The sequence below is a fragment of the Sciurus vulgaris genome, assembly GCF_902686455.1.
Source record: "Sciurus vulgaris genome assembly, chromosome: 10".
In the NCBI taxonomy this organism is placed as follows: domain Eukaryota; kingdom Metazoa; phylum Chordata; class Mammalia; order Rodentia; family Sciuridae; genus Sciurus; species Sciurus vulgaris.
This window is the reverse complement of record NC_136470.1, coordinates 69931706-69945678: the sequence shown is the minus strand read 5'-3', so window position 1 is coordinate 69945678 and position 13973 is coordinate 69931706. Positions and strand designations below refer to the sequence as shown.

The window sequence follows — 13973 nt, the reverse complement described above, 5'->3', positions numbered from 1 at the left end:
TACATAAGAGTACAAGGCCCTACCTGCCTGTCCCTCCAGCCGTAGCTTGTTCTGCTCATTCTCACTCATCATGTTCCATCTGCACCGGTCTTGTTGCTGTTCCTCTGGAATACCCACCACCTTTACATACTAGGGTAATCGTAGTTGTTTGTCTGGAAGGTTTTTGCTCATACCATCTCTTGGCTGGTTTAATCTCATCTGGTTCTCAGCTAATGTCCCCAGTCCAACTAAGATGCCCATGTCACCTTCCCATCACACTCTGTCCTGCTGCCCTGCTTAGACTTCAAAGTTATATTCTCTCTTTCCCCTCCTCATAGAATTCCAGTTATGTGCTTTGTGCTTTGTAGAAGTTGGGTGTCTATGACTCTTGTGTTCTTTACTAAAATTATTTTGTGTGTGTTTATTCTATTTCTTCCATGCACATTTCATAATAGAAGGCCTCTGTCAGTCTAAATATTCAACAGCTCTCCTGTCAACACTTTGAGGGCTGTTGTGGAGAGTAAATGAAGCAAACAACGGAGCACACTGTTCACTGTAAATTAGGCCTCAACCTGAGTGTGGTGCCCTTCTCCCACGTGGAGGATCCCCAAGGCAGGTGTCTTTAGACACCTATGGTATATAGCAGTGGTTCCACAGGGTTAGACTGCTTTTATTCTTTTTCTTTTTAAGGATCAGACCTTATATTGTAGAAGTGGTACTTCTACCTAATGCATGTGTAAGGCAAAAAACATTTGGATTTCAATAAAGATTTTAAATAAATTTGTGGTTTCTAAAAATTAACTGTAATAATATCTTTATATATTTGAAAAATAGTATCACATATAGGTACAAAGCATTTTATTTAGTCTACAGAAATGTTTGACATGATGTGGATTATAATAACTACACTAAAGGTCTTCATATCTGGAAGGAAAATCTGTGGTTTTTAACTTATTATTTTTAGTAATAAAGTCTGACATACCATCAGATTTGTTCCAAGGAAAGGACAGTAAATATTCTTTTTATCTTGTAACTATTTTCTGAATGTCCCCTGCTGCCAAACACTACGCTGGGGACTACATACTTCTCTAGGTGAGTCATCCCTGGTCTCTGCCCTCACGATCTCAAGATCTTGAAAAGGAGATGAAGGAATTACAGAGCCCCCTCCACTATATCCCCACCAAGTCCTTATTAAGTCAAGCTCACAGGGCCTGACTCTCCTGAGGATTAATCTTTTCTCAGAAGACTCCTCAGCCTCTTGTGTAATGGTCATCCATCCATGGGCTCATAAATAGCTCAGGATGAAGCTGGCTCCCTGACACATGCCCTGCCAGTTGGTTGGGGAAACCATGGCAGGAGTGGCTGAACCACTCACTAGCTGAGCTACAGCTCAGCAGAAGGTGTTCCTTCTGCTGAGATCAGGAAGTGGTCATGGAGAAACCGACTGTGACCCGTGGGAGAGAGAGTTCTGAGTGGTCAGCTGGGGCATCTAGGCTCTAATCAAAAGGCAGTGGGAAGTGAGCAGGAGATTGGTGCATTCAATGCAGTGTTTATGGGCAGGTGTCTGGCAGAGTGTGGCTGTGATAGAAATATTCACGTTCGAATGGGCTTGAGTAGGGAGAACAAAGCCAGGAGAACACGTAGGCAATGGAAATGGTCAGTGGGCCTGTGGGTGCCCAGGCCTGGAACAAACTGATGGAAATGGAAACAAAGAGGCAAAAACCTGTGAGAGACCCTGGGAAGAAGAATTGCCTGGAGAGGGAAGCAGAGCCCACCTCAGTGGTTCTGCACCTTTTCTCTATATACTTGACATCCTGGTTCCTGCAGACTCCCACACAAATCTCAGGCACTAAAGTGTGAGTAATGCTGTCAGCAGTCTCACTTCCAATTGTCACTAAATTAAAATGCTGACATGTATCCCACTCAGAAATTTACCTGGAGATCTTAAGACTTTATTTCACTTGTGGTTCACTTCACTGACATGATCCTTCCCAAAAGTATTCTCTCTTACACAGCACACAGTTACCAACTGCCATAGGATCACTCCTCTTAGTTGGGTGAGCCCAGGACACACTCAGTACACAAAAAAATTCACCCAGTCTATAAACTGAACCTTTGTTCAAGGACCTGGTACTGCCCGTTGCCCACTGTCCTGAAATCCTATTCATCCCTCAAGGTTAATACAAATGTCCCTTCTTCCCACACTCTCCCCACCCTCCACCCCACTCCTGTCAACACTGACTGATTCCCTGCAGGATTCTGAATCCCAAGGACCCCTCCCTCAGCTGGCTATCTCCAAGATCTCTCTCTAGGCATCTGAGTGCTGGGAGGCTCTGTTGCTATGGTCCCAGAACCTCACATAGTGTCAATGGGTGGCATTTAGTTGGTAATTGTTAGATGTCTGTTGAACTCAGAGGCTAACGTTAGTGGAATGATTCACACACCCTTTAAAGATGGGTAAGGTCAACCCTTGAGATTTCAGAGACCTCTCATTCCACTATGCAGTTTTCTTGTGCCTTGTTCCCCTAGTCAAGCTAGAACCCTTTCTCTTGGCCTCTCAGTCACTAGGAAGGAGGTTTATCTGAATGTTTTCTTGAGACCCTGCCAAGTTGCTCAGGCCTGATGCCCCCTCCCACCTGCCATCTCCTGCATATGTACAGCTCGACCTTCATATCTCCCTCAAGTGTCTGAGAGGAAAATTACTGTCCTCTTTGGTTTCTTTTCTTTTCTTTGAATTTAGTTTCTTGTAACCTAAATTCAGAGAAAAGAATTTAGATAGAATAAAGGTTTCTCTTTATTCACTAATCTTCTATTTTCCCCTCTCATTCCCCATACTATACTACCTAAACTAACAGCTGTTTTTTTCTTCAACACAAAAATATTTTTTTAAAACACTCACTTTACTTTATCTAACATAGTAAATCTACTTTAATATTTGAGAAGACCTCCAATGTTTTCATGTGTGTGCAGCCTCATGATTCCAACTCCTGGCCTGGGTCTTCTGGCCCCACTAGAGAAGCCTCTTTTCCTGGGATCCCAGATATCAGAGCTGCCATTAGCCCTGGAGACGCCAGGAGCCAGAGAGGAACTATGGAATTCTCTTCTTTTCTCTCTGTGGTCAGCATTCATTGCCCCCCTTCCTGATTTCTCTGTAACCAACACATACTTCTATGTTTGCAGAGATCCTACTGTAATTATTCATTTAGATCAGTGATCTCAACCCCAACTACATATTAAAATAAACTGGGAGACAAAACAAGACAGCCATGAAAAATAATCACTGTTGAAGTTGGTGATACAAAGGAATTCATTATCCTATCTTTCTAATTTTATATATGTTCAAAATTTTCCATAATACAAAATAAAAGTAAATATCTAAAAGCATATATTTGTATCAGTACACGCATGCATATGCACACACATAAAAAAATATCAAGAGACAGAATTCCAGGGAGCCCGAGGCTTGGAATCTAAGGGATTCTGAGGGTTGAAGGAGTTTATAAGGAGACATGAAAATAATTGAGCTGCTGGTTGTAACTGTCTCTGGACTGTGAGCTTCTGATGAAATGTCAGGTGACTGTCCCTAATTCCTCATTTGGATAATTGATCAAACACCCCTAGGGTGGTTTCTAAAGCTAACTCACATACCGCATAATCTATGCTGGTGTATTTTAAGGTACAGTGTTAGTGCCACTAACACTGGCACATATAGCTCTTGTTACTATTTTTCTGCTCATGTGTGAGTTTCCAAGGGGAAGGTCCTTGTCTTATTTGTATTTACATTCTCAGTACCTCGCCCATGGCCAGTCACCATGCCATTACAAGCAATGTCTGCTAAATGAAAGTGTGTGTGTGTGTGTGTGTGTGTGTGTGTGTGTGTGTTTAAAGGCCATGGGGTGATATGAGTAAGCAAGGGTTAGGGTGTTCTATCAATAGGGAAACAGGGTCACCAATACAAAGCTCTGTAGTCAGACCAGAGTCAAATTTCAACTCTGCTACTTAACTTTGTTTCATTTTCTAGTTACTTGAACTGTTCTGTACCTGCGTTTGCCCATATGTAAGACAGCAAAATCAAAAACAACAACAACAACTAAAACAACAAAACAATGAGGAAAAGTAAACCTATCGCATGAGGCTATAAAAATGCATTGTATCTATATCTATGACTTTGTCTATGTCTATAAAAGCATTTATAACTACGCCTTGCACACAGTAAGTCTTCAGTAAGTTATAGTTATTATTAAGAGGATTTTCATCAGAACGGTGCCTGGCAAGTTATAGGCACATTGCAAAGGTTTGCTGAATGAGTGACTAAATATGGTTTTGTGATTGCTCCTGTCCAGTTTTACCTATTTCTCTGTACTTTCCAGATAAGAAATATGGCTGAGAGCAGATTCTGGACTGAAACTTGGCTAGAATTAAAGGGAATGATCAGGACTGGGGAGACAGAATATTAATTCCCTCCCAGGAGGGATGAGTGAACACTGGGAGTTTTAAAGTTGGAAAGGCTGGTGATGAACACAGAGAAGGAGCATTTTAGCTGAGGCAATCTGACCCCAGCATTGCAGAGTGGGGACTCCACCTATTGGGCTGCCCCCCCCTGGATATTTACTTAGATGTCCTTCCACCTCTCCACCCTCCGGTTATGTCCAAAATAATAATTTGTCTACTGGCTTAGGCCTGAGTAGATGTTAGAGAACCAGAGCTTTGAGACAGCAACAGAAGCGTAAATGAATTATTTACTTCCCTTGTTTGTCTTCAAAAAGTGATTAAGGTTCACATTCACATGTCAAAAGGAATCAGAGTTATCAAAAGCAACTAGAAGTGCAGTGTAATATAAATGGAAGACTGGCTGTACTCTGCTCTGGTGGCTGTCTGACTCTGGACAATTCCCTTAACCTTTCTGGGCTGCTGTTTCCTTTCCTACACTCTGTGGGTCGATGACTAGTCTACAAGTTTTATTTAAAGAACACGGTAAGAATCATAGTGGACCAACTCTGAGGTTAAAAATTTTCTTTTGGGAAAGAGTAAGAGAAATTGAGAAAAATGGTAAAAGATCTGGCCACAGAAGTTCCTGGAGTCCAGGTCAGAAGTTAAGGAAGTCCTTATTCTAAGGACATTAGGAGGTTCAGTGAAAACCATGGCAAGTAAACAAAATGGACCGTGGGGAGGGGCGGGAGGGGGCTGGAAAAAAAGAGACCAGTGAGAGATTGGAGCCAAAATCTAGAGCCTTCCAGAGAGAACAGAGAGGAAGAGACAGATCTCAGGTACATTTGAAGAAATTGAGAGATAGTGTCTGAAAGTAAATCAGGTATTTGGGGGAAAAGACAGAAATGACTTTTTTATTTTTAGCACTGTGATGTTCTGAGTCTGAGATGACTCAGGCTTCAAGCCTGGGTGATTGGGATTACATAAAAAGAAGAGGAACAACTTAGGGGAAGATCTTGATTTGGTTTTGGATGGATTGAGTCTGGGCTGTTGGCAGCACACTAGATGGACACATGAAGCAAGTAGTACGGTTTCATAGCTGAGGGGTGAATACCAAGGGTCAGAGAGGACTTGAGGGTCTTCACAGGAGCATGGAAGGACTTGGGCTTTCCTCAAAGGAGAAGAAGCCAGACTTTTCTAGGGTGGAGGATGGGCTATAATGGTCATCACAGGGTCTGAGCTGTGCCTGAGAGCGAAGTCAGGGTATTTTTGAGACTGGGGAGAAGAGTATATGTCACTTTCAGGGTATCAAGCCTGGGGCCACTCAGCAAGGAGATCAAGGGCTGGGTGAAAATTCAGTAATGAGGGAATATTTATGTTTTAATATAATATCTTTTATTTGTAACTATTACCTCTTCCTATAGAGACTTAAAATGTTGAAATGTAACACTGGCAAGTGAAATATTAAAGATGAATAAATGAAGACCATTCTAGAAACTTAGAAAAGACGTCAACTGCTCCTTTAAAGTTAAGCCTCTTTGTGCCTGAACTACTTTCCCTGCCTTTGTTGCCACAATTAATATTACTCTCTTTAATTCAGTTCAAGTAGCTTTCCTTGCATCCTTCCAATGAGTTATGTTATGAGAAAGAGAAAACTTAGCCCCTGCTGCTAAGGCCCTTACTATCTCATCATGAAAGCTTGGCATGGATGCAATAAGCTATCGACCACTAGTGCAAGGCACCATAGGTATTGACTGAAATGACATCAGGGGGCCAGGTTTCCTGGAGGACACAGAACTGAAAAGTGGACCCTGAACAACTTGAGTTTCAGGAGGGCAGGGGAGAGCAAAATCATGGAGGAGACATGATCATAGTATGTTTTAGGTGACCACAGTCTTCAGCACCTTGGAGACAATGGCAGACAATTTTAGTTAGGCAGAGTGGGTTCAGACCAAAGAGACCTCCATTTAGATTAGACATTTTGGTTGCAAGTACTAGATGTCCACTTGAGCAGACCAAGCTTTCAACTCAGAAGTGACAGCCCAGGCTTCAGATTCTGATAGCCCTGGCATGAATCCTGATTTCATCCACTGCTAGCTGCATAATCATGGGCAGGTTATTTAATCTCCCTGACCCTCAGTTTCTTAATATTTAAAATTAAGTACTACATGGAATTATTGGGATGAATACATAAAATAATTTAGGTAAAGTGGTTGGAATCCTATGTGGCACATACTAAATGCTCAGAAAGTTTTATTATTTTTTGTTGATGATAAATTGATGAAGCAAAGAGGATTTAAGGACACAGGGGCGTCTAAGGGAAACCAAGGTTGGAACTGCCACTAAGTTTCAATTTGGGAGTAGACCAGGGAAATAGAAAGCCATCAGGGAACCAGGCACCGTCTTCTTTCTGTTTCTCTCAGGAGACCTGTAACGTGTTTCTCTTTCCTTATATACCAGCCTTTCCTGTTTCTACATTCTTGTGGGGAAATATAACTACCATCAGCTCTCAAGTTCATCTAAGAATTCCTCTCAGTTACAATTTCAAGTTTACAATAGAGAAATATACCTGGTCAAGTTTGAGTCAAGTGTCCACTGCTGGTCCAATCAGCTAGAGTTAAGGACAAGGTCCTATAGTATAGTTGGGGCTACCCATCCCAGACAGGGGTCAGTTCTCAGAGAAAGGATGACCTTTGAGCTCAAAAGACACCTCAAAATGTCTAGGCTTCTCCAAAGCACTCTAGACTTCTATCCTGAGGAATATGTTTTTCAGACAATGGTCTCCCTCTAGGAATTCCAAAGAGGCTGCCTACTAAACAACCACTGGGGCTCAGATTTGAGTGAAAAAATTAGTATATTCTATACCTCAGATTTTATTGAGGATTATTTTAGAGAAAGTTCCATTCCAAATTTGTATCCTGAAACAGATATTTGAATCCAGAAGTGAAAAATAAGTAATTGGTATGTAACAGAATAACATTTCTTTCTTTCTTTCTTTTGTGGTGCTGGGGATTGAACCCAGGGCCTTGAGCTTGCAAGGCAAGCACTCTACCGACTGAGCTATCTCCCCAGCCCCAGAATAACATTTGATATATTAACTAATTATCTTTTCCCCAGAACTCTGTGACCTCCATGACACTACAATTTGGGGGCAGTAGGACATGAAGAATCTTTTGCCTTTTGACTAATCAAAAGTGAAAACAAGAGTCAAGTAAAAAACGTGTTTTTTTCTATTTAAAAAATTGTGGAAGATATCCAATCAAGGTAAAAAAATTAATAAAGATTAGAATGAACATTAATGAAATAAAAACTAGAAAACCTAAAGTTGCTTTTTAGAAAGGATCGACATAATTAACAAAATTTCAGCTGGATTTCCTCTGTTGAAGATGTGCCAGCCCTGTTCTTCAGAAATGAGCACACACAGCCTCCTTGCTGTTAAACACCCAGCAGTCCTTAGGCAACCTCAGAGCTATAGGACATAGCTGGAAGGCCTTTCCTTGGTCATCATCAGACATCAAAGGATGTCAGGAAGTAACTTTCTTCCTCATCAATTCACCATAGGCCTCTGGTGCTCCAGATGTTGAGGAAGATGGTCCCAAATGCTACTGGAGATGGGCTCCCTACCACTTGTCACAGTGCTATACCTGTGGGGGCCAAACTCTCCCAGCCTCTAGTGAAGAAAGGGTTAAAGAGCCTTAATTATGGTTTGCCTGAAAATCAAGTGGTGCTTGACACTGGAAGACCCCAGAATCTGAATATCTGTAAGAAACACTTGCACCTCGCCCAAAGGTTCTACAACATTTAAAAAATAAATTTTTTTTTTCATCTTTTACAACTGTCTTCCTTAGCCAACTGAAGCTTTGTCTGGGTCTAGAGTCAGTTACACTACACAAGTTCGATGGAATGTCCAGCACTTCTGGGCATTAATAGTGGCTGTGTTTTACCTGGCTGCAGGATTGGCTTCCTGGGCATGTGACCTATGCTGTTATTCAGGGCTCTACATTTAGAAGGGCCTGCAATTTGTTTCCTGCTCTGCTATCATCATCTTGAATTCTTAACTTTTTTTTTAGCAAAGAGCACAGATCTTCATTTTGCAGTTCTCTCTGAAAATCATGTAGCCAGTCCTGGGGACTTCCACTGTGGGCCTTTGAGAAGGACTTCCTTCTCCTTGGTTTTAGAGTGTCCTGTTCCTGAGTTTGGTTTGAATACTGGTTAATCATCTGCTCTAGAGCCATACAGCCAGTGTTTGAATCCTAGTTCCTTTATTTACTAGTGCTGTAATCTTGATAGTTCTTCAGTCTCTATTTTTCTATCTATAAAATGGGGGTAATAATTGCATGTATCTCATAAGCTCATGAGAGGATAAAATGTTAGCATTTTCAGCGTGAAACACTCAAAGCAGTGCCTGGAGCATAGTAGCTGTTCCTGTTGTGTGGCTATCCAGGGTCAGGGTGCTTTGCAGTTTCGGCAGTGTGTCTTGTAGTTGGTGGTGAATCTGACTTTTGACTGAATTAGTTCTGCAATAGCCTCTGCTCAATGAAAGGTCTCAGCCTGTGAAAGCTCCTAGGCTCTCTTAGGGTTTTAGGCTCTTTTCTGAGGGTATACCCTAAGGTATACTGCATGGCACACCTAAAGTCTTTCTGACCCAGCGCCTCATCTGTGTTTTCACTGAATTATGTCAGCCCCAGCAAAACCCTCATTGTATTTATTTTGCTAAGATTGGTGATTTGCCTACAGCTCATCATTGATTTGATACCAAAGTCCTGTGGCCTTCTCTTTGAGGTTTTGGATTTGCTTGAAACTTGGAAAAATGTTCCCATTGGCCTTTTTGATTTCAGACTGACATTGTGATAAACCTTTTTTGCCCTTTCCTCCACCTGCTTCTTTTCCCGTTCTCCTCCAAACTTGATCTGTACCTCAAGAAAGCAAGTACACTTTCCCTGAGGCACTGGGGTCTGAGTTTATATTGTTTGGGGAACAGGGTGATCAAAACTCTTTCAGGGCAGGGATGGGTTCTTTGCTAACCTCTCTGAACCCCTCTGCTCTATAATTAGTTGTTAGCCCTGGTTCTGAATGACCCTGTAGCTTGTCATGTTTCCTTTAGGACTTTCTTGTAGCCTCAAGAAGTATATAATCATCAGAATGTGGTACTTTAGGAAACAGAACTTAAACATAAATGTGGATTAAGTCTTAGGCTCTACTTGGCTAACAATCAAAACCCTTACGTCTGTGTGTTTCTGTGTATCAGGACTGGGCTCATGTTCTGGCTTTGTCCATAGTGGTGCTCAGGGACTTCAGGCAGTCCCCTCATTTGTGAGATGAAAATGTTGGGCCAGATGATCTCCGTGTCCCTTCAAGTTATTGTAATTTTTTTTTCTGTGGCATATTCTTTGTATGGTGAATTTAATAAATTATGTTAATATGTCTGTTTAAAAAAAAAAAAAAAGAAAGGTCTCAGCCGAGTGCTGTGGGTGATGTGGGTGTGGAGGGGGATCCAAGCTCTGCCTTTGACCTGCCATTGAGCAGAGTTCCGGTTAGCTCTCCCCTATTCCTAACCCCGCAGACCTCTGACCTACTCACGCCAGGTTTCCCAAGGTGAGGGCATGTATCCTGCACAAGATAACTGTTAGTGGCATACAGACCCACCATTAAATAACATTAAAATTCCACAGCCAGAAATCTTTGCACATTTTATTTTCTTTTAATCCACTGGTTATAAATAGAAGAAAATCTCCATCCATTGTTGATAAATTTGTAACATCGCTCCTGTACTTGCCAACTTTCCCTTTTCAATTGGGGGGACAACAGGGGGAATAGACCTGGGGCTTAGAGCCTTCAGCAGACCACAGTATTTAGTTGGAATTTTAAACATTGTTGTTTTCTCATTATATTTATTTCTAGGGTTAATTTATAAGGGAAGCTTTTTTTTTCCATTTAAGGTAATGATCTAACGTTTCTGATGGGAAGCAAAATGACATGTGAGTGGATTTAGTGCTGCTTTAAAATAAGAAGCTGTTAGTGAAGAAACATCCCCAGCTGTGCCCAAAAGCAAAATGGAAAGTAGGAGGCCAGTGAAAAGCAGGACAGGTCATCTTAACCTTAGTGGCAACATCATGGGATGTGATTTTGATCACAGAAGGGTAATATAATTTATCCACACATGGAAGAAAAGCAACAGGCAGCAAGGAAAATGAAGAAAAAGAGTTTTTTGATTTTGAAAAAAATAGAAAATCACAAGCCTACGCATCGGGGAACACGTGGATTCCTCAGATGTGTCATCTGCCATTGGCTGCAACAGTGCAGATACTCAAGCCTGTGGGCGAACATTCACATGGCATCCCCTGGCCTTTGGCTTGTTTCCACAGCCTGGAAAGGCGGAAGCTCTGGCTCCTGCTGCCCCGGGTGATTTGGCCCAGATGGAGTAACTGCAGCCTGCTGCGGACGTCAGTCTGCCCAACTTTGTTTTGGAGAAAGAATCAACAAGTCAGCAGTTTCCTTTTAAAGCATATTTATTTCAGTTTTTAAAATAGTTAATGAAGAGAAGAATCCAAGAGGAAAAGTGGTGACGGTGTACATCATATCTGTACGTTTCCCCGAACATTTTCCATCCCCCACACCCATCCCCACCCTTCGTCCTGGTGTTTGCCCTGGACCTGTTTGGACCACACTGATGTGTTTCTTTTCTTTTGGCTTCCAGTTGGGGGTCACTCGATGGGGAGCATGAGCAGAGTGGGGTCAAGAGTGGCTTCCTTCCTGCAGGACTGCAGAGCCCTGGCTGCCCCCAGCCCCCTCGACCTCCAGGCCCAAGTGCTCCCTCCTCACATCTTCAGGCCCCAGGTAGCAGCAGCCCCCAGCCACTAGCCCCAGACAACTGCACTGTTCTTTGTGGCTTTCCCACAAAGAATGATTGAAAAGAGTACTTTTATTAAATTCTCCTCAAATTATCCAATTTGAATTCACCATCCATTTTTGTTGTTGTTGTTTTGTTTTCCTGGTTTTGTTTTGTTTTGTTTTTGCTGGACTGTGATTGATTAAAAAAAATGTTATTTACAAAGATCAAAATCTGGGAAATGTGACGCAAAGAAAATTCACTTATATTTCCAGAAGATCTCTCATCCTCTAAACCTTCCAGAGACGCAGAGGAGGCAATGGGAAGGGATGATAGTGGCCCACCCCCTCCCCGCCCTTCATCCCCTCTTTTGTTCCAACTACTTTTCAGTTGCTATTTTAATACAGAGAATTCAATATCTCTTTTCTCCAATCCCACAGACTGTAAATCATTTTTTTCTACATAATGGAATTTCTATTATAATAAAATATTTAAATGATTCATAAATTCCATGATATTTTATTTAAAAAAAGTCTCTATGTTTCAATGGCATCCTAAGTATAGATGCCCAGGATGTGAGGCAATTGCAGTTACGTAGGAATAAGGAAGATGGAATGGCATCTATGTGGGCTTTTCAGATTAGCAGTGGAGATCAAGTTCTGTAAAATGAGTCATCCCCCCTCCATAGAAACTAATTATGAGGAAAGTAACCAAGAATTTGACCTTCCTCATTAGTAGCAATAATCTAGCATAAGTTGTACATACATATACATATTCCTCACCATATTTTCCTAAAAAAAATAAAAAAGGTCCAGGGAGATATGCCCTACCCAAGTTAATACTATACACAGGCTATTTTCAGGTCACGAAAAACAGACACACTTGCTTGTAAGTTCACTGGCTCAGGCGGGCAGACCATGTTTTTACTGCAAGAGAAGAGAAACAAGAGGCAGGTTCTTGGTGGTCAAGAAAGAGGGCTATCAATTATTTGTCTCTGTGGCCCCATGATGTCCAGTGACAGGAGTCTACAGTCTTCTACAATGGAGCCTATCCTGTCCTCCAAGTGCCCCGGGGTGGTAAGACTAATAAAATAAATGCCTGCTAGAGGGAGGGGAAAAGGCATGTGGATTTCAAAACCCATAACCATGAAGGTACTACAGACACAGTTGAAGTGGAGGCTAAGGAGGAGGAAATAGGCAATGAGAAAAGGTTCTTCCAACAAAATCTTACATGGATACCAAAGGCATAAAGCAGATAAAAGAGTTTCTAATACTGAAGTGGGGGTAGCTCACCCTCCTTGTTGTCCTTCCTAACATGCCCAACCCTACACGCCCCACAGGAGCTTCAGGAAAACCCTAGGTCTTTGTCATCTCTGCTTCTAAAATGGTAATTTCCATAACAAAATTGAATGTCATCAAGCAACACACCTAAGGCTGGGGCGGTGGTTGTGTAGTGTGTGTGTGTGTGTGTGTGTGTGTCCGGGGTGGTTGGGTACTGGGGCTCACCTGTCATTGACGGGCAGAGGAGCCATGCAGAACTTCCCGACAATGGTACTTCTGTTTTTATTCCAAACCCGGCTGGAAGCCTGAAACTTGAATTTCACTTGTTTTATCTGGCACTGTGGGTCAGGGTGGGCTATGATTCCTCTCCCCTGGAGTTGCTGTCTAGGTCTGGGGACAGGGAAAGGGAAAGTGAATGTCTGTGGTACTTTCTGCTTCGCTTCCCCTTTGTCTCTGGTCAGGCTCTGCTGGTCTCACTAGCTGGCTGCCCTGCATGCAGGGACTAACTCCTTGAAGGTGGGAACCACGGTCCTTTGTATCAGCTTCACCAGCCCCTCTGCCCACACATTCACAGTCACAACCATGACCCAGGAAATACGTGTTGATTTTTGAGAATAAACAAGTAGACCCTGCAGCACAGTAGTTGCTCTTAGAATTTCATATCTGGAAAAATGCCCCTCACTCTTGGATTCCCAAGTTGAGGAGAGCTTTTCTTTCAGATCCAACTGTCTGGAAACAGAAACCCTCTTTTAGGGTCCTCCAGTTCAAAGAATGTAGCGTAGGAGTCACTGCATTAAGTTAGGTATGAATGTATGGATGGAAAAACAACAATAGCAACAACAAAATAGGTCTTGAAGTCAGACAGAGCTCGGGTGGAACCCAGGTTTTATCTCTTCCTAGCTGTCTACCTAGCAAGGTAGCCCTGGAGTCACACAGTCCTAGGTATAAATCCCAGCTTCCCCATGTGCCATCATGAGCTCGAACCGCAGTGTGTAGAGCAGGTGGCCTTCCACCTAGAAGGTCCAGAATAGGCCCAGAATGAAAACGCACAGGTATTTCTTAATCCACCCTTTTGGCCTTGCCCTCAGGCTCCCCATCAGTGTCCAAGTCGCAGGCACCACCTCATCAATGACAAAGATGAAGAAGGAGAATGAGACAAAGATGGAGGCAGATTATGAAGTGCTCAGCCTGGTGGGGTGCTTTAAAAAGGGCTGTGGGACCTAGATAGAGGCCAGAGATGGTAAGATCCAAGTGTGGAAGAAGAGACCTTCCATGAAAGTCACCAAATTTGGAACAAGGCTCAGCCCTCCCAGCAGTTTTAAGGGTGTTATGTGGGGGAACCAGGAAGAACCCCAGCAAAGGCTGCACTGGGCTGGAGGGAAAGAACTTGCCTCCTGGGCCCTGTCTGGTCTGCCCACCCTTGCTGTTCCTCCCTGGGCTCTGGGGTAGAAGGAACT

General features: G+C 42.7%; 1 protein-coding gene and 1 long non-coding RNA gene across 4 annotated transcripts in view; one reads left to right on the top strand and one right to left on the bottom strand.

Annotated features, from left to right (window-relative positions):
- The first annotated feature begins 8429 nt into the window (after nucleotides 1-8429).
- Nucleotides 8430-12128, top strand: LOC306670624. The gene is made up of 2 exons (XR_013766461.1): nucleotides 8430-8950; nucleotides 9859-12128. It is a non-coding gene; the product is annotated as an uncharacterized lncRNA (long non-coding RNA).
- Nucleotides 11443-13973, bottom strand: part of PLA1A (phospholipase A1 member A) — a 35038-nt gene continuing 32507 nt past the window's right edge. For 2 of the 3 annotated variants that reach the window (XM_079155317.1, XM_079155319.1), the window contains 2 exons: nucleotides 12742-12906; nucleotides 11443-12162 (listed from right to left, as the gene is read on the bottom strand). In XM_079155317.1, the coding sequence (XP_079011443.1) occupies nucleotides 12078-12162; nucleotides 12742-12906 (250 nt within the window). In that variant the 3' untranslated portion in view covers nucleotides 11443-12077. Of the gene's footprint in view, nucleotides 12163-12741; nucleotides 12907-13973 lie in introns of those variants that run through there. The other variant, XM_079155318.1, reaches the window with a different exon arrangement.